At 39.4% G+C, this 21398-nt stretch overlaps 1 protein-coding gene across 2 annotated transcripts in view; it reads left to right on the top strand.

Annotated features, from left to right (window-relative positions):
* The window catches only part of LOC141443969 (uncharacterized), a 30666-nt gene extending 11401 nt beyond the window's left edge, over nt 1-19265 (top strand). The window contains exons 7-12 of one of the 2 annotated variants that reach the window (XM_074109411.1): nt 6776-6911; nt 8810-9077; nt 11142-11294; nt 13058-13239; nt 16097-16198; nt 18156-19265. In XM_074109411.1, coding sequence (XP_073965512.1) covers nt 6776-6911; nt 8810-9077; nt 11142-11294; nt 13058-13239; nt 16097-16198; nt 18156-18255 — 941 coding nt within the window. In that variant the 3' untranslated portion in view covers nt 18256-19265. Of the gene's footprint in view, nt 1-6775; nt 6912-8809; nt 9078-11141; nt 11295-13057; nt 13240-16096; nt 16199-18155 lie in introns of those variants that run through there. The other variant, XM_074109412.1, reaches the window with a different exon arrangement.
* Nucleotides 19266-21398: the final 2133 nt, after the last annotated feature.

Below are 21398 nucleotides of genomic sequence, written 5' to 3' on the forward strand. Positions count from 1 at the left end.
CTATTGGTATGGTTCCGTACCAAAAGCAAAAATGATCTTCTTTGTCCGCATAATGTCTGTCAGCGACCATTTTCTCAGAAATTAGTTTCAAAAATTCACATCACGAGACATTGCAGAGCTGTTGTAAAACTCAGTTTCTGTTTCTACGTCCACGCGAACTAAAGACATGCAATGCCTTTAGAAATTAGGAATATAAATTTAAATAAAAACCTTTAAGGTTGGTACTTCTATTGACATGAATTATAAAAGGCACGAAATAAGTCTTGTAGAATTTCATGCCTTTCATAATTCCAAGTAAAAAAAAAACGAACCGCAAAATTAATTTTGTTTTACATAGACGTGCTACTTTTATTTGGTGAAAAAATAATTCCCTGAGGTACTTTACCTGTGAATCTTCGCTTCACAATACTCGAGGGCAACCTGTATAATAACTCAGTTTAGGTCTTAGAAAGAAATTTGTAAATCGTTTTACACTGCGAGGTAAAGCGAACGAGTTTGTTGGTAAACCGAGCGCCGCTACTTAAGTTACTTACACGATTTTCCTTGTATCCAAACTAGGCTACTGGGCTTAATAATATGTAAGTAATTTATANCAGGTTACTTCCGTGAACTTAGAATCTTAAATTTGGTACGAAGCAACGTCTCTTATAGCGCAGTAAAGGAAAAATTGCGAAAAGCATAAATTTTTAGTTACATCATATAATAAAATATTTGTACGGAACCTCGGTGCGCGAGTCCGACACGCACTTGGCCGGTTTTTTATTTTCGTATGCAACTTTTCTGTTCAAGGCTTTTCTGTGTTTTTATTGCAAATGCCATTTTTTTAAATTGATAATTGTAAAAGCTATGCCATTTTCTATGCTGGTTGTTCTTTTATAATATCTAGAATTATTTTTTCAAGTTTCTTAATGCTCGGTGTGAAAAGTTGTATGAGCCACTCGGGAGCAAAATTATTTTCATATTGGGCGTTATACACTTCAATCCCTCATTCCGCTCAGGATTCTATTGCAGAATCCTTCGCTACATTCTGTATTCATGCACGCCCTCGCCGTAAATACACCATTTTGCTCCCTTGTGACACAAATAACTATTATCGCTATCCGCGGAAATTACAATTTTTTTCGGATAAAAACTATCCTATATCCTTCTACGGGACTCAAATTATCTGTATACCGATTTCGTTCTAAATCGGTTCAGCGGTTCAGACGTGACTGAGCAACAAACATCCAACTTCATAAACTTTCAAGTTTATAATATTAGTACCTAGTAGGATTATTGGTATTGGGGTTAGGGGATGAGGGCTATTGTTTTTTGTGTCACTAGATGGCGCACTGTAGCGTGAGGTTTTTAAGTATGGCTTTCAAAGTCTGTTATTACGGGCGTGAAAACAAAGTTTAGATTAAAATCATATTTAATACAACTTAAAACCGTGCCATAAAAATATCGAGCATGCCACAGTGTTGCATAGTCCCCGTTTTGTTCGGAAAAAAGGGAGGACAAAGGTTTCCGAAAGACAAAACTGTCTCAAAACACAGACATTCATTGCCCAGAACGTATATTTGCCATAATTCATTTCGGATATTGCAAAATATTCACAAAAATTATTCTAATTATAAATAAACCCGCGTAGCTCACCCAAAACTATGAGATTTGACATTTCGGAGACCTCACGCTACACTAGCCTCTAGTGGCGAATTCCTACGCGATAGCCCTCATTCATTTAATGTTTGTTTTGACAGGAGGTCCGAAGTTCTACGACGAGCAAACCTCTGAGTGGTGCTGCGGCGCGTGCGACGCGCGCTACCCCTACAAGTTTGCCCTCCAGAGGCACCGCGTCGCGCGACACGGAGGTACAGTCAGACCATTTGATTCCTAAATTGAAAATACAAACTGAAATATAGATGCACAGAAAAACCAGAAAAATAAGACCAGCACTGGAATCGAACCCAGGTCCTCGGCATTCACTGCTGGACAACGCACCACATAACTCAGCTTGTTTGTTTCTTATTTAGCCACTTAAGCAGTGACGCTAGCGACATCTATGCTGTAGCCCTCATCGAGAAACTTTCAGCACTCCATTGGAACTAACCGCTCACCCGGACAAGAGATGTCGTTACTAAGCAATCAATTAAGATTGTTTTTGGAATATTTTTGTATTTTTTATTTCAATTCCAAATTTTTACTTTTACGGTCGGGATGACCGAGATGAGTCTTATTTTTCTGGTTTTTCTGTGCATCTATATTTCAGTTTGTATTTTCAATTTAGGTTTTACGGGATGACCGTAAAGTAAAAATTTGGAATTGAAATAAAAAATACAAAAAGATTCCAAAAAAACAATCTTCATTTGATTCCTGATCCAATGTAAAACATTCTCACTAGAGACAGATACATCCGGTTCTGAAGATTCAAAAGAGTCAGAACCTTAAGCGGATCCGAATCCCTTATTGACTCCTTTCAAATCTTAGACGACCAGATGGCCTAGTGGTTAGAGAACCTGACTACGAAGCTTGAGGTACCGGGTTCGATTCCCGTGTCGGGGCAGATATTTGTATGAAAAATACGAATGTTTGTTCTCGGGTCTTGGGTGTTTAATATGTATTTAAGTATGTATCTATATCTGTATACTTAATTATATTTATCCGTTGCCTAGTACCCATAACACAAGCTTTGCTAAGCTTACTTTGGGACTAAGTCAATTGGTGTGAATTGTCCCGTGATATTTATTTATTTATATTTATCGACTCCGAGAAGTTACTAACTATTGGATCGAGCGACTCGCGATCGGCGATTCAGCACTCACTTCACTTTCGTTCAGTCACGTCGGATCGGATCGGATATGTGCCGTCCCGCTCACGCTAATAGCATTTATCATGAAAGGGAGAGGGATAGCATGATACCAATATCAGAGCTGCTCTCCCCGGAGCCGGTTCGCCAGTAGTAAGTATATCCCAAGCATATAGCCAGCAAAAGTCGTTTCTGGGAAATTGCATACGTTTTTATAATAAAATTCCATAAAATATTATAAATGAAACGGATACAAAATTCAGATCTATTGTCAAGAAGACATTAAAATCTAAGGCGTATTATAAAGTAAATGATTATATCATGGACAGGGATATTTGGAAATAATTCCGATCCGCATTAGCGATCACTTCAAATAGCGAACCTACTGTGTTAAAAATAAAGTTGTGTTAAATACCTGTGATGTACAGATATCATTTAATAATTTGTAAATCTGTTTAAAAAAAAATATACCTCATTGAGTTCCTTGCCGGATTCTTCTCAACAGATGTTTTTCCGAACCGGTGGTAGATTTTTTTTTTGACATTCATAAGTGCTTGTTATAGCCTAAATTGAATAAAGATATTTTGACTTTGACTTTGATCCCAAGTGACTCACAGATTTAAAAAAAAAACATTAGCACGAATCGGTGCTTCAGTACATCGCTACCGAACCGACCCAGATCGGTCATAGACAAACTCATAGAGTAGGTCATAGAGTCGGAGGCGATAAGCGAAGTCGGTACCGATACCGGAGCTGGCTTTAGTGAATCAGATCCCTTGACGGAGTCGAGATTACCCATGTTTAGTTCTCTTAGTGTCACAGTGAATTCCCTTGTACAAATAGGTACAAATACAAATAGTTTATTTCCAAAAATATTAAAGACACAGAATACATTTGTGCTGACCCCCACACTAGATGGCCTGTCTCGTGGGGTAAAAAATATGATTTACAAGAAACAATGGTTAGCGGCAAATGGCAACTATGTTTAAGGAACAGAAATAATAAAGAAAAATATTTAATTAGCCTCTAAACAATAATACATAATCCAAAACTAAAAACGTAATCCAAAACAGTTTTTTTATTTTTTATTTTTCAAAACTAAAACAAAAATTATATAATAACTGTATTATCTTAATAATGTTTTCCGTGTCTTCATAGGATAGGTTCATCATGTTAATTGTTAATAACTTTTTAGCTTCGAAAACAGAGTATTCTTGAAAACTATATCAAAGTAAAAATATCTTTATTCAATCTAGGCTATAACAAGCACTTATGAATGCCAAAAAAATCTACCACCGGTTCGGAAAAACCTCTGCTGAGAAGAATCCGGCAAGAAACTCAACGAGGTATATTTTTTTTTTTTAAAACAGATTTACAATATTATTAAATGATATGTATACATCACAAGTATATAACAACTTTATTTTTAACACAGTAGGTAGGTTCGCTATTTGAAGGGATCGCTAATGCGGATCGGAATTATTTCCAAAATATCCCTGTCCATGATATAATCATTAACTTTATAATACGCCTTTGATATTAATGTCTTCTTGACAATAGATCTGAATTTTGTATCCGTTTCATTTATAATATTTTTTGGAATTTTATTATAAAAATGTATGCAATTTCCCAGAAAAGACTTTGGTTTTAGCCAGTCTGTAAGATGGAACTTTAAGCTTCCCTGTGTTTCTAGTAGCCTTTGGCTTATCGACGTTAGTGGGAAAATCACATATGTTCTTCCTAACATACATGATTATATCAAAAACATATATATAGCCTTACTAGTTGGTTGTAGATTAAGGGGTGCAAAAAGACTGAGAAGCGATGCGCAAATTTGGTTTGAACATCTGGGATAAGAATTGTCAAGCAATGCGATGTCACTATGATGACTTTTCTACGAAAAGCTTCCATAGTCCCTTACCTGTTTTTTGACGAAAACTTGAAAAAAAACATAGGTTAGGTTAGAGTTGCCTCAAGGCCCAAAGCGTCTTAGCCACGCGGAATAGGAGCTCCGCGAAGCCTCCGTCGACTTTCAGTAAAAAAACCGGCCAAGAGCGAGTCGCACACGCCCAAAACAGGGCTCCGTAGCCCGTACGAAAAAATAAGTAATATTTTTCTAAGGATTTCGTATTTTATACAGAATCTTCCAAGTTTAGGTATATTTTATACCTTAGGCTGCTATTTCCTCTTAAACTACTAATAATTCTCAAGAAAACTTAGCTGTTATAGTTTTCCTTAAAAGTTTGATTGCCGGCTTAGATTTTGCACGAAAATTTGCACTTTAAAGTTGAATATTTCGCAAACATGTCACTGAATCGATTAGCAAACCCCTAATGGAATTAAAAGACCTATCCAACAATACCCCACACTATAGGGTTGGATGAGAAAAAAAAATCACCCCCACTTTACGTCTATGGGAGGTGCGGGAGGTACAGTCAAGGGCAAAGATATCGACACGGCCAAAGTTGCAAATATATGTATACACGGCCTTAATGTTAAGTGCATAGAGTCGCGTATACATATTTTTGCAACTTTGGCCGTGTCGATACTTTGCCCTTGACTGTACCTACCCTAAAAATTATTTTTTAAAAATTTTTATTGTACCATTTTGTCGGCATAGTTTGCAAAATTACAGCTTTCTAGCATTGATAGTCCCTGAGCAAAGCCGCGGACGGACGGACAGACAGACAGACATGGCGAAACTATAAGGGTTCCTTTTTTGCCATTTTGGCTCCGGAACCCTAAAAATTAGACCTCTTGCTACTTAGACCAGTTGCTTCTTAGACTACTTGCTAATTTGCTACTTAGACCGGCTAAAAAGACGAAATGTTAGAACCCTCTAGATTTACTGTAATTCAGTACAAATGGGGTTGGCTAAAAAATTATAAAGTTTTTTATTACTTCTTTGTATAGACAACCTAACCAACAAAAAGTTGGCAAACAAAACCTCAAAAACGGCTGAACCGATTGTGATAAAACATGTCTAAACCATCGCTAGAAAACCTGCTTCCAAATAAAAAAAACTCATTCAAATCGGTCCACCCGTTTAAGAGCTACGGTGCCACAGACAGACACACATAGCGGTCAAACTTATAACACCCCTCTTTTTGCGTCGGGGGTTAAAAAGGCAATACAATGGTAAAAACCACAGTTATATAGGTATTTTCCGTAATCAATAGGCGGCCTTATCGCTTCAGAGCGATCTCTTCTAGACAACCTGAAACCCAATTTAAGGCAGTTGTCTCACCGCCAGCGAGGAAACGATTGGCTATCGACTATTTTCTCGCTCAAGAAACGACCAAAAGCTAAGATCCTGTGTGAGTTAAAGAGACACATATATTAATAGTTGATCGCTGGCTGTTCACACTGTCGGCGAGAACTCGCTCTTATATCTTTTGTCGCAGCGTAAAGAGCTATAAAACTCGCTGAGCGATGTCAGCTTGGCGGCCGCCCCGCACGAGCGAGTCGAGTGGAGCGAGTAATCGCCCGTCGCACGCGAACACTCGCTTACAGCCGAGCGACAAAACTACACTCGCTTCTCGCTGGTCGCCCACTCGTTTCTAGTTACTCGCTCTACTCGCTTCTCGCTCATCGTCGGCGGTGGGACAAGTGCCTTATACGAATTACTAGTAGGCACTTTTGATTAAGTCGTAAGCCGTGGTGGCCTAGTGGTTTGACCTATCGCCTCTCAAGCAGAGGGTCGTGGGTTCGAACCCCGGCTCGCACCTCTGAGTTTTTCGAAATTCATGTGCGGAATTACATTTGAATTTTACCACGAGCTTTGCGGTGAAGGAAAACATCGTGAGGAAACCTGCACAAACCTGCGAAGCGATTCAATGGTGCGTGCGAAGTTCCCAATCCGCACTGGGCCCGCGTGGGAACTATGGCCCAAGCCCTCTTGTTCTGAGAGGAGGCCTGTGCCCAGCAGTGGGACGTATATAGGCTAAAACGACAACGAACGACTTTTGATTAATATATATCTTTTGGCAGCGTCGAAGAACGCGAAGCGCATATACACAGTGCCCAACGTGCCCAAACAGCGCGGCCAGAAGCCTTTTAAATGCGACTTGTGCTCTAACAGATTCAAGTACGAGTTCATGATGATAGCGCATAAGAAAGTGCATGGGTGAGTCATCATATATCCTACTTTTTATTAGTGTAAAATGGTTGTATAAGAGGGGACAAAAAAGGCGAGTGGCGTGGGTTACGATGTGAGCGTAGCGAAGTTTTTCTTTAATTCCAATTATTATCGTAAAATGTACGAATGGCTGCTGTTTATTTAGTCGACCAGATGGCGTAGTGGTTAGAGCTGACTACGAAGCTTGAGGTCCCGGGTTAGATTCCCGTGTCGGGGCAGATATTTGTATGAAAAATACGGGTGGGTGTTTAATATGTATTTAAGTATGTATCTATATCTATATAATTATATTTATCCGTTGCTTAGTACCCATAACACAAGCTTTGCTAAGCTTACTTTGGGACTTGGTCAATTGGTGTGAATTGTCCCGAGATATTTATTTATTTTTATTTATTCCCCGACCAGATCCGTTTTTTTTTCGACTGGATGGCAAACGAGCAAGTGGGTCTCCTGATGGTAAGAGATCACCACCGCCCATAAACATCTGCAACACCAGGGGTATTGCAGACGCGTTGCCAACCTATATGGGATATCTCACGTGCCAGTCATTTCACCGGCTGTCTTACTCTCCACGCCGAAACACAACAGTGCAAGCACTGCTGCTTCACGGCAGGATTAGCGAGCAAGACGGTGGTAGCAATCCGGGCGGACCTTGCACAAGGTCCTGCCACCTGCAAAACACCGTTTATTCAGTACCTTATGTTTTCCTGCAGCATTATTCACTGGTAACTTCGAATGACGAAATTAGCTTTCGTCTCCCTATTAGGCTGCGTTACCACTAGAGATTTACTAGGATGCGATGCGATGCGATGGATGTGTTTTTCATGAAGCAATCTCCAGTAATAATGTTGCAGGAAAACCTAAGGTACTGAATAACAGAGTGTAAAACTCGAGCATTGAATATATTTCACACGAAAACACAAGAAAAACCAGAAAAATAGACCAGCGCTGGGAATCGAACCCAGGTCCTCAGCAATCCGTGCTGCGTACTATTCCCTACACTACCACTGGACAGGGGTCTAGACACGAATTTCTCCTATGCACCAACATTTCAACTTGCTTTCTTTTCATTAGTCACTTAAGCAGCGACACTAACGCCATCTATGTTTTTACTTCTCATCGAGATACATCAAACACTTCCCTTGGAACTATCCGCTCACCAGGAACAAGAGATGTCGCTATTAAGCAATCAAATTAAGATTACTTTTTGGAGTCTTTTTATATTTTTTATTTCAACTCCAAATTAATTGTGAAATATATAGATTTCACGGGATGACCGTAAAAGTAACAAAAAATTGGAGTTGAAATAAAAAATACAAAAAGACTCCAAAAAGTAATCGAGCATCAAACCCATTTTCCCCTCAACCTGTGTGCCCACCCTCGCGTACCGGCTCGGATGTACAGGTTGGAAAGTTGAGACGGGACAGCAATACTGGGTTAAGACACTAACTTTAGTTAAAATGTTCAGTTTTTAGTTGTCTACATACTGTTTAATTTTCTTTAAGGATAAAGAATTCATATTCGTAAAAAACAACATGCGAATGTTTCACTTTGCAAATTAGTACCCTACGAACTGTATGGAAAAAGATTCTTTGATTTGTGGGTGTTCTAGTACTCTAACCTTAGTTGGTCTCAAAGAGTGTTTTAATCCTTGATAGAAATGGGACCGATTGGCATTAAAACACTCTCGCTGACTGTACATTTCATCAAAAATCTGTGAATGTCGATTGTCATCACTCAAAAAGTTAGTAAAAGTCTCCTAAGAGCATTTTCGCGTAGCAGCAAGGGATCTAGTAGCTGCCCTTGCTGCCTCAACTTTCCATCATGAACGTCTCGGGTAAAATTTCCCGTTTTATGCTCTCGTTGTACAATCAATTTGTTTACAGCGGCACAGACTACCGCTGCGACCTTTGCAACCGCGAATGCAAGACCAAACGCGGTCTCGAGAAACACCTCAACTCCCACACAAAAGAGCGTGTGTTCGCGTGCCCCACGTGTGGACAAACGTTCACTGAACGCTCGCGTCTCCTGAACCATTTGATCAAGCATTCGCCCGATGAAACGTTGCCGTGTAGCAGTTGCGAGATGAGTTTTAAAAGTGCAGCGGAATTGAAGGTGCACTCGAGTGTACATAGGACGTATTTTTCGTGCAAGGTGAGTAGAGTTGCGCCCGCTCGGTATTTAAAGGGAGCGCTCCGATCTCGGTCAATCGGTCAAATGAACTAGTTCGGTCTTTTAGTTCCTTTAGCTCCGAGCGGCTCCGACCGAAACAGAGAAAAGGAAAGGGAAGGGAGCGAGTTTAGACTCGAATCGGTCATGAACTGAACTGGGAGCTAAAGATCGGAATGTTAAAAAATAAGGAGTATAATAAAAATATTACTTTGTAATCAGATAAAAACAATCAAATATTTATTTGTTGTCGTAGTGTTTAGTTTCGTTTATTCGGGTTTCTAATTATTGTTCTTCGGTATCATCAAACGAGCGGACAATGTTAAATGTAATATAAATGCGTCTCTCTCGCACTTGAGCAGGATACGCTTTGAAATAATACTATTTGTCTCGTTCACATCGACCGAGCACCGCGCCATGCCGTCCGCTCCGCTCTTTACCTATTCGTTTCCTCGTTCACTCGCTCACTCCCAGCTCCCGCTCCGTTTTAACTCCGGAGCCAAAGGAGACCGAGTCCGATTAAGATCGTTTACGAGGAACTAGTTCTTTTCGGTCCGCGATGGGAATTCATTCTTTTTAGTTCTTAGTTCAGGACCGACTCAAGCCTAAAGGTGAGGGTTAAGTGGAGTTAGGAAATAAAAGGAAGAAAATAAGTCTAGTGGTCTAGAACTCTGTCAAGAAGCTCATTTAAGGTTCAACAGTCGGGACCCATTGCCAAGATTTTTTGAGCTGGTTACGATTTGAATGGGTCCCGACTGTTGAACCTTAAATGAGCTTCTTGACAGAGTTCTAGACCGCTAGACTTATTTTCTTCCTTTAAGTTTTTAAGGCAGTCGGGTTTTTGATTTTTTAAATTTAGGGGCTGTTTCACCATCCATTGATTAGCGTTAACCGACGGTTAAATGTGATGCCGTCTCTGTCTATTCGAACAAAACAAATAGAGACGGCATCACACCTAACCGCCAGTTAACACTAATCAATGGATGGTGAAACAGCCCTAAAAGTATTATAACCCGTATATATTTAGAATGGGCTAATTATTAGCTTTCATTTGATTCCCATATTATTACAATACAAAATATTTTTTTTATTCCTTCGCCATATTTTTTTTCGCAGACGCCATATTGAAATATTGTATACCCTATGTCACTCCGACAGTTATGACGAATCCAATGATACCTCATATGTTACAATCCGTCCAGCCGTTTAGGCTGCAGCGAGGACCAAAGAAATGGACATACCCACATACATACATACATACGCTCGAAAAACATAACCCTCCTTCGGGCAGTCGGGTAATAAGTGACGGCCGGATGGCTAAGTGGTTAGAGAACCTGACTACGCTTGAGGTCCCGGGTTCGATTCCCGGCCGGGGCAGATATTTGTACGAATGTTTGTTCTCGGGTCTTGGATGTTTAATATGTATTTAATTAAAGTATGTATTTATCTATATAAGTATGTTTATCCGTTGCCTAGTATCCATAGTACAAGCTTTGCTTAGTTTGGGACTAGGTCGATTGGTGTCAAGTGTCCCATGATATTTATTTATTACTTATTTATTTAAGTTTCTGTTAATAATTTCATTTTTAATACAAGCTTGTTTTGCTGCTTTGAACATAAAACTACCCTTAAACTCACTCATATTAAATATATTGACCGGGATAACATGTTTCGGGCTAATCCGTAGCCCTTCCTCTTCGGAGCAACGCGATTCGGCACACTTTCACACACACTCGCACACAGCTTTTTTTTTCTGACTGTACTTTTTGTCTACTTTACTTACATTGTCGCCTAAACATTTGCATACCAAATTTCAAGTCGATGCCATTAACCGTTGAAGAGTTCCGTCCTGCGGAGACGATCCTGGCCGGACTACCAGGATGTCACTACCAGATTATTGTATTGTCACGCGATTTACATAAGTATAGCAAATTACAAGTCAATCTGACTACTGCAAGTTGGTCAAATTCAACTTGCAAGATTTGATTACAGACAGACAGACAACGGGACAGGTGAAACTAAATTAAAGCTTGTAAAAATATTTTAAAGGTGTGCGGTGCGGAGTTCCCCGAAGAATCGGGGTTGGATGAACACATGAAGGTGCATACGAAGTCCTTGGAGTGCTCGTTTTGTTTGAAGCAGTTCAGGGATGTTGGCGACCTGCAAAGACACACAGACATGCACCAAGATATGCTGAAGAAGGTAAAATCGGGTCATAGTCCCAATCTACATACCTCCCTGGTAATGAGAGGGCTTGGGACGTTGTTCCTACGCGGGCCCACTGCGGATCGGGAACTTCACACACACCATTGAATTGCTTCGCAGATTTGTGCAGGTTTCCTCACGATGTTTTCCTTCACCCTGATAAATTTCAAATGCAATTTCGCATATTTCGTAATACTCAGAGGTGCGGGCCGGGGTTTGATCCCGCGGTCCTTTGCTTGAGAGGCGATAGGTCAGACCACTAGGCCACCACGGCTTCAATCGGGGTAATTTCAGTCATTGAGTACAAATTATAAGTTTTTTTTTAAATTTCATTTTTCTACAAGCTTTTTTGCTAACTGTACTTTTTGTTGACTGTACAGTCAATAAATATATGTACGTTACCTAGACGTCAAATATCTGTACACCGTTATGCCACTCACCATAAGGTCGATGTATATATATTTTACGCTATAGCTGTATAGATATTTATGCCTCGACTGTCCACAAGTAAATCTGTCTATACTCAATATACTTCGTCAAAATGGAGTCTAGTCTTGTCCCAGAAAAAGAATCCTGTCTTGTTTAGTATACGGTATTTGACAACTCCTGATTTTGCCATAGTCGTAGTGAAGTCGGTTAAAAATATAGATATACAGCTACAGCCTTATTCATAAAAAGTTAGAGCCTCCTTGAAGGCTCCTTGAAGGCCCGATGCTAAAAAACATGATTCATAAACGTCTGTTAGCGCTAATCAGTCGATCAAGGCTCTGCTAAAGTTAGAGGACCGTAGACCCTCCTTTATCTCCCTGCTAAGTCGCAAAATGGCCGCCACAAGTTTGAACAGCTGACTTTGACAAGAGCAAAAAACCATACCGAAGATATTTTTAGTGAAGGGAGGGTTACGCAAAGATTTAAAAAAATACAGGAATATTTATTTTTAGGAATTTGTATTTAAAAATCCTCTAAATTAGGTATTTATTACTGCTACTTTACTAACAATAAATATGAAAAAAATAAAATTAGGATGATTAACATAATTACAGCTTTTTGCACTTAAACATAAACATGCGGATTGGAAATGACGGGAAAGCAAACATCTCGCTTTTTTTTTCCTTCTAATTTGCTGTCACTGCTGTCAATTTTTTTTTTTAATTATCGATGAGGCCATTTTTTGTCTTTGATTTGTCAAGATGGCCAACATGACGCGTCTAATCCGTCTATCAGCAGCTCAACAACTAGCAGACTGCGAGCAAGCGTTTATGAATCATACTTCTTGACAACCGTCTAACAAGCTTAATCAGTCTGCTAAGTAACAGACCGATCAAACCTCAATTAAGGATTTTTTATGAATAAGGCTGTTAGTGTTTAGCGAAGAGAAAATTTAAATCGGTTGAAAATTGGATTTATAGTGATTTAAAAAAAATCTATATTGCTGTCTCTTTCTCAAACGCTTTTCTCTGTGCAGCAAGTATGGCGGTACTGGCGTGTGACGTCACATGCCAGTATGTCTTTCTCTGTCTAATCTTGAATTTCAAACCTTTATAACTTTGTTATTTGTAAAGGTAGCTTAAAAATTGTTTTTCTATTCGATAACAGGCATTGTGTAGTTTTAATTCATAAAACATATACAAAATAGTCAAATACCGTATTGTATTTACTCGAATCCCTTGATGCGGTTGTACTTCACCCCTTCGGGAGTTCCAATACGCTCCTTTAGGGGTTACATTTCACCCCATTCAGGGGTTACATGTGTCCCCCAGGTGCAAGTCTCGTCCCACGAGTGCCCACAATGCGGGAAGCGTTTCCTCTACCGCAGTCTGTTGGTGACCCACGAGAGGGCGCACTCGGGCGAGCGGCCGTTCGCCTGCGACAAGTGCCCCAAACGGTTCAAGACAAGCAGCGCTTGCAACGAGCATGCTAGGGGACACCAGATGATGTTTAAGTGAGTAATTAATAATAATTAAAAAAAACTCGACTGCCTTAAAAAAATTATAACAAAAAACCGATATTGAAGTATGTATCTATCTATATAATTATATTTATCCGTTGCTTAGTACCCATAACACAAGCTTTGCTAAGCTTACTTTGGGACTAGGTCAATGAGGGCTATCGCGTATGAATTCGCCGCTAGAGGCGCTAGTGTAGCGTGAGGTCTCCGAAATGTCAAATCTCATAGTTTTTGGGTGAGCTACGCGGGTTTATTTATAATTAGAATAATTTTGTGAATATTTTGCAATATCTGAAATTAATTATGGCAAATATGCGTTCCGGGGCAATGAATGTCTGTGTTTTGAGACAGTTTTGTCTTTCGGAAACCTTTGTCCTCCCTTTTAACCGAACAAAACGGGGACTATGGAACACTGTGGCATGCTCGATATTGGTACGGTTTTAAGGTGTATTAAATATGATTTTAATCTAAACTTTGTTTTCACGCCCGTAATAACAGACTTTGAAAGCCACACTTAAAAACCTCACGCAACAGTGCGCCATCTAGTGAGACAAAAAACGATAGCCCTCATTGTCCCGTGATATTTATTTAGTTTGGGTGACCATGCAAGTACAGTCAACAAAAAGTACAGTCAGCAAAGAAAGCTTGCATTAAAAATGGAATTTTTATGGTTAGGTTATTTTATTTTAACGCAGTTCTTTGAGTTTTTGTTTTTTTTTTATTTATTGTTCTATTCCCTGACTCTTCGTAGAACTTTATCACATGAAGAGTTATAATGACTCCTTGTGCAGCGATGTGATACTAATAATAATAATAATAATAATAATAATTTATTTCCAAAAATCATACACATCAGCAACATACAAAGTAATATCTGGCAGACCCCAAACTAGGCAGAGCCTGTATCTTGGGGCCTTGGAGTGCACTATGCTATTTAAAAGATTATCATACATATCTGCAATACCTAGTAGACGCGAAGTGGAACTTAAAGTAAAATGAAGGTAAACAACACCAATACAATTTAACAAAACTAAAGCGGAATGAACAAAAAAACTGTGTGTGTGTGTGTGTGTGTGTGTGTGTGTGTGTGTGTGTGTGTGTGTGTGTGTGTGTGTGTGTGTGTGTGTGTGTGTGTGAGAGAGTGTGCGGTTAGTGAGGTTAGGGGCTGACACGAAGAAGGGCCTCCGTCTCAATATATGACAAAGACGCAAGCCACTTTCTCAAAAACGACATGAGTTTGCCCGTTGTGCAGCGTTGGATACTGTGCACCCTACATACAGCGTTATAAATGCGTAAGTGCATGTAGGCAGGGAATCGCTTTGCGAAAGCGGATCTGGTCCTTGGTAAGGGAGCTCTAAATCCACGTTTTGTCAGTAACTGATTGTAAGTCGGCAATTTAGTAATCACAGTGTGCGCTCGTAGTACAGCTTTTAAAATATAAAGACGTCTTACACTCAATATCTTGGAGTCCCGGTAAAGTGTATCCGTGGGAAAACGAAATGGTTTTTTCAGCATCACCTTTATGACCGCACGCTGCGCCCTCTCTAATTGTAGTAGAACCGTTTTAGCAGCGCTACCCCAGACCAATATACAGTATTGCAAGGTTGATTGGCACAGTGCGTAGTAAACTATGCGAATCACCTGCTCCGAGGCACAATCGCGGATCTTCTTCATAATATAAATACACTTCCGAACCTTGTTAGAGAGAGCAGCTATATGGTATCTAAATGAGAGGTGATGATCAATAATCAATCCCAGATATCTAACCGACTCAGCTCTGACTATTTTACTACACGAGCAAGCGGAGCCCGCATCAACAGTCAAGTTGCAGTGACTGGAATGTATCGTAAGGTCTCTTAGATGACAACCTGACGAAGCGGCTGTCTTTGAGAAAGCAAGGTAATTAGATTTCCCAACATTTAGGGTAAGTAAATTGTTGTCAAGCCACGACAAGACATCAGCCAAACCACTCTCGGCAAAGCCAAGTGCTTCCTCCCAAGTCCTGCCATGGAACAAAACTACAGTATCATCTGCGTAACAGATTAGCTCTGCCTGGGTATGTTAAGACCATGGATGTCGAGGATGTACTGCTATGATATTTTCTGCAATGAAGTTCTACTATTCAGTTGGTTCGATACATTACAATAAATCCTACTAATATTATAAATGTGAAAGTTTGTGAGTGAGTGAGTATGTTTATTACTTATTCACGCTGAAACGCCTGGACGGATTTGGATGAAATTTGGCAAATTGTTTCTAACCTGGATTAAAACATAGGATACTTTTTATTCCGATATTCCCACGGGATAGGGATAAAATCTCGAACTAATAACATCTGGGTTTAGAGTCATGAGATTTGGTATGTAGATAGTTGGACATCTGGAATAACACATAAGCTACTTTTTATCCTGATATTCCCATGGAATAGGATAAAATCTCAAAATAACAACCGCTGGTTTAGCTTTAGAGTCATGAAATTGGCATGGGTGTTTTAATTTAAATTCAATGAAAACCACGATGTAACTTTAGGGAATTCCCATGAGAATTTCATAAAATCCCGGAATTACAATTCAACTGCTGTAGGTATATAATGATTAGGTAAATCTGTTTAAAAAAATATACCTCGTTGAGTCTCTTGCCGGATTCTTCTCAACAGAGGTTTTTCCGAAACGGTGGTAGTTTTTTTTTTGACATTCATAAGTGCTTGCCTTAGCCTAAATTGAATAAAGATATTTTGACTTTGACTTTGATTTGCGCGTGCGAAGCCGCGGGTAAACGCTAGTAATAAAATAGATTGGTGCTAATGATAATAATGATGGCGTTGATGATACAGACGACGTGTACCCCTCAGGTGCCCGGACTGTGACAAGACCTTCGCGCGTTCTGTCACGCTGCAGCTGCACCGGCGGCTGCACACTGGGGAGAGACCCTACTCCTGCCATCTGTGCCACAAGTATGAAAACAGACTATAAAAAAATAGTGTACAGCACCCGGCAGGGGCGTACCCAGCTTCTGGCCTTGGGGGGTGGGGTCAGATCGCCCGCGCTTGTTTTGACATACACATTACCTACACAAAGACACCTACATGAAACACAAGGTACCTATATGTAGTGTGTAGGGCAAAGCATCCCGCAAGGGATCCTGCTTCATAAAATGGTAGGTGGTTGTAGAACATACAATTTTCGGGGGGGGCAGCTGCCCTCCCCTGCCCCCCCTGCGTACGCCCATGGCACCCGGCCATAAAGATTGGGTGCCCCTTATTTAGCATAACATTAATTGTCCTAATATGAATTCGCATAACAGATTTGGCATAACATAATTGTGCATAACAGCGAACTTGCATAATTATAAAGAAGCATAACACTTATTTAGCATAATAATGAATACGCATAATTGAAATATGCATAACATTATTAACTATAACTTTAACTGTTATAAAATACCAGATGTCCAAGTGGTTAAAGTCCCGGGTTCGATTCCCGGCCGGGGCAGATATTTGTATGAATAATAAATACGTATGTTTGTTCTCGGGTCTTGGATGTTAAATATGTATTTAAGTATGTATTTATCTATATAAATATGTTTATCCGTTGCCTAGTATACATAGCTTTACACAAGCTTTGCGTAGTTTGGAACTAGGTCAATTGGTGTCAAGTGTCCCATGATATTTATTTTTTATTTTAATTTTTAATTCGCATAATTTTATCAAGCGAGTGAACCTTGGATAGGGCAAAACAGACTCGGTTAGGTTAGGTTCAGAAGGCTAAAGCGTAGCTCCCGCCTTAGCCTTCGATGTTAGGTATTTTTTTATAATAGCCCAATAATAGATATTCTCACATAGTACTTTACTTATACAATAATCATTTTATGTATAAACATAATGTTTAATACTTATGCAAATTAATGTTATGCTTATTAAATTTAAGCCAACTTATCGTTATGCCAATCCACATTATGCGTATTCAGTTATGCGAATTAATATAGACCCATAATGATTGCACATCGGTCTTTGGAAAGAGACTCGGCTAATTTCGGCTCTCTATAGATATCCGAAGTTTACATGTCATTAATTTGACGTAAACTAATTAAGTCCATAAAGGTGCAGTATTTATTTGATATAAAACGTCACTTAATAAATACGATGATTGATGGACGGTCGCCAGTGCTCGGAAATCGTCGTGAACAGCCAATTGTCTTTTTCCGAAGACCGATGTGCGATCTTTATCTCCGGGTACTGGAATATTAGATGTTACCACACGAATCGATTGGCATCGATCGATAAATGACCGAATTTCATAAACAATCAATTCTACAAATTGGATATTCGGTTCAAAAGATATTACGAATTTAAAGACGCGTCACGGCTTCCCGCGGTCATAGTTTAAGATAACCTAACCAACTAAAAGTTGGAAAACCCCCACTTAGTCACTTCAAAGTTCAATATCTCAAAAACGGCTGAACCGATTTTGATAAAACATTAAGAACCATCGCTAGTAAATTTGCTTTCAAACAAAATAAAACGCATTCATATCGGTCCACCCGATTAAGAGCTACGGTGCCACAGACAGACACACATAGCGGTCAAACTTATAACACCCTTCTTTTTGCGCCGGAGGTTAAAAAATGGAGCTAAACAAGTGAAGTTTCCTTGAGACCGTTTTTTGAAAACTTTGCCCGTGCGCAGCCGGAGCGCGGCGCTAGTATTAAATAGACAGTGTACTTTATTTATTAGTGACAGATGTCAAACCACGATTTTGAAGTATGGGCATTTTCATAAAAAAGTGTAGGTACCTTTTATGCTAGCATACCTTTTGTAAAATTTGTATGAAAAAAAAATTTTTTTTGTAAAGAAAAGGTACACTTTTTTTAAATGCCCGTATAACACACAGATGTATACCACTATTTTTCAGATCGTTCGCGCAGAGGGTGTCAATGACTTACCATCTGAAGAAATTCCACGCGGAACCAAAAAGCCAAAAGAAAAAAAAATCTGCCATGACTCAGTCGTAGAAGGGCGGGGCTTATACCATCTCTACTAAAAAGCAGCTGATCTAAGTTGCAAATTAACAACTGGTCTAAGTAGCAAGTGGTCTAAGAAGCAACTGATGTAAGAAGCAATTCGTCTGAGTAGCAAGTGGTCTAAAATCTTTGACTTAAAGTCGACGGAGCTCCGCGCGGAGCTCCTATGCCGCGTGGCTGAAGAGCGCCTTGAGGCAACTCTAACCTAATGTAAACTATATTTTTTAAAATTTCCGACTCAAACAGGAAATTTACGAAATAAAAAAAGTATTATTCCATTTGTATTATTATTATTATTTGTGTGACCCATTCGAAAATTTCAGGCTGCGACCGCACCTGCTTGCTACCGAGACCTGTTGGTTCTTTAGACCACTTGGTGATAAATTAATAATAACTCAAATATTTTAATGTTTGTCATTGTTATATTACAAATTTGCCACAAAAAATATCTTGCGACGATTTCGACATTGCGGAAATGCAGGATTATGATATTTTCATCATCCCAGCCTATATACGTCCCACTGCTGGGCACAGGCCTCCTCTCAGAACAAGAGGGCTTGGGCCATAGTTACCACGCGGGCCCAGTGCGGATTGGGAACTTCACACGCAACATTGAATTGCTTCGCAGGTTTGTGCAGGTTTCCTTACGATGTTTTCGAATTCATGTGCGGAATTACATTTGAAATTTATTATATTTTAGATTGTAATAAATTCTCATTCTCCACTATTGCACAAATAGTTCAGTGTCTCAAGCGGATGGCACTCGCGCTCGCACTGGTCCCAACCGGTCCGAGATATCCTGTCCGTGAGCAGTGTCTATGTGTGCGTTGCTCGAGCGCACTTTGTATTTAGATTGACTTCTGTAACCTATCCTGTTTTGTGACTTGGTACTTAGACCAGCTGCTTTTTAGACGGAAGTTAATAGTATATCGAAGGAGGGCGCCATTATTGAGTGCTATTTTGATTTATAAATATGCGAGAATAAACTTATGGCGTCTAAATGAAGTTGTACTTTATTATAAAACTCTTCAAACTCATTCAATTATTGTATTTCACATATTTGACACATGACAACATCTTGCATATGGGCGTTTTCAATAAAACGTGTTCCTTTTCTTTCAAAATCTATGAAATAAAAAAAATCGGCCAAGAGCGTGTCGGACACGGCCAAAATAGGGTTCCGTAGCCATTACGGAAAAATGAAGTAATATTTTTCAAGTATTTTTCTAAGGATTTCGTATTTTATACGGAATCTTCCAAGTTTAAGTATATTTTATACCTTAGGCTGCTATTTACTCATAAACTACTAATAATTGTCAAGCAAACTTAGCCGTTATAGTTTTCCTTGAATGTTTTGATATACTTACTACCATCCTGATTTTTTTTCAAATTTCTCCACCCACCGGTTTTGATTTTAGAAGGGGGGACGCTCGATTTTAATGAAAACGTACACTGTAAAGTTGAATATTTCGCAAACATATCACTGAATCAAAAAATCGGCTTAGCAACCCCCTAATGGGTTTAAAATACCTATCTAACGATACCCCACAATATAGGGTTAGTCGAGAAAAAAAATCACCACCACTTTCCATCTATGGGAGGTAACCTAAAAAAAATATTTTTACTTTTTTTATTGTATCACTTTGTCGGCGTGATATGTATATTCATGTCAAATTACAGCTTTCTAGTACTAACGGACCGGTCTCTGAGCTTTTACCCGCGGACAGACAGACGGACAAATATGGCGAAACTATAAGGGTTCCTAGTTGACTACGGAACTCTAAAAAGGTTACAAAACTGTCATTTTTGATTGGGACATTTTTTTAAACCATCCGAATCGATTGTGCTCTCGATTCTGAGTAGGAATAACCATATTTTTTTCCAAAAATTGAAAAAAATGAACTTTTTTGCGAAAATCCCGATTTATCCATTGAAATCCTATAATATTATAAATGTAAAAGTTTGTGAGTATGTGTGTGTATGTTCCTTCACGCTAAAAATACGGACGGATTTAGTTAGATGAAATTGAGTGTAAAAATAGCTGGACTTCTGGAATAACACATACGCAGAGCCTACTTCTTGTCCCGAAGTTCCCACGGGATAGGAATAAAATCTCAGTCAATTAAGATTGGTTTTTGGAGTCTTTTGTATTTTTTATTTCAACTCCAAATTTTCCTACTTTTACGGTCGGCCCGTCACATCCATAATGAAAATACAACCTGAAACATGGATGCACAGAAAAACCAGAAAAGAGACCAACGCTGGGAATCGAACCCAGGTCCTCGGCAATCCGTGCTGCGTGCTGTACCCCTACACCACCACTGGACAGGAGTACAGACACAAATCCATCCGCCGGGTAATGTACTATACATATATGTGTGATGTATTTTTGTTGCGTTTTAATATTCTGATCCACTGTTGATGCACCACCTGGGGTAAACTAGTCCTTCCTTCTTTCTGTTAAAAGGTTGCCTGGAAGAGATCGCTCTGAAGCGATAAGGCCGCGGCGCCTATTGCTTACCTTGTAATTTTCTCTCTGTACCTGTTTTCTGTATCGCTCACTATTTCCGGTGTACAATAAAGAGTAATTGTATTGTATTGTGATGCAGAAGTTATCTTTAGCACGAAATGGTCGTTGGAAAAGCGCCCTCTATTCTTGTTTAAACTTAAAATCAAGTATCACATGTCTCATGCAGACATTGCAGATCTTTGTCTATCAGTATGCACGCCAAGATTCATGTAAATCTGTTCAGCCGTTATAGCGTGATTCAGTAACAAACATCTAAACATCCAAACCTCCAAACATCTTTACAAACTTTCACATTTAGGAATTAGTAGGATTTTGGGATCCACACAGCGGCACCTACCGGCCCTCCTGATAATTTTGAAGCATCAGTAAATATGGTTAGGTAATCAGACCAGTTTTCTCCTATCTCTCTGTTGAAAAAACAGTCAGCATTTAGGCATTTAGGTTGTTTTTTATAAATGAGGCTGAGAAGGACAGTAGAGCTACTACGAAAATCGAAGTTCGTATTTCGTATCGTACCGTCCCGCTATCGCTAACATTATTTCATACGAGAGCGAGAGGGACGGTACGATACGAACTTCGAATTTCGTTGCTCTACAGTTGGTTG

Source organism: Choristoneura fumiferana, chromosome 28, assembly GCF_025370935.1.
Source record: "Choristoneura fumiferana chromosome 28, NRCan_CFum_1, whole genome shotgun sequence".
NCBI lineage: Eukaryota > Metazoa > Arthropoda > Insecta > Lepidoptera > Tortricidae > Choristoneura > Choristoneura fumiferana.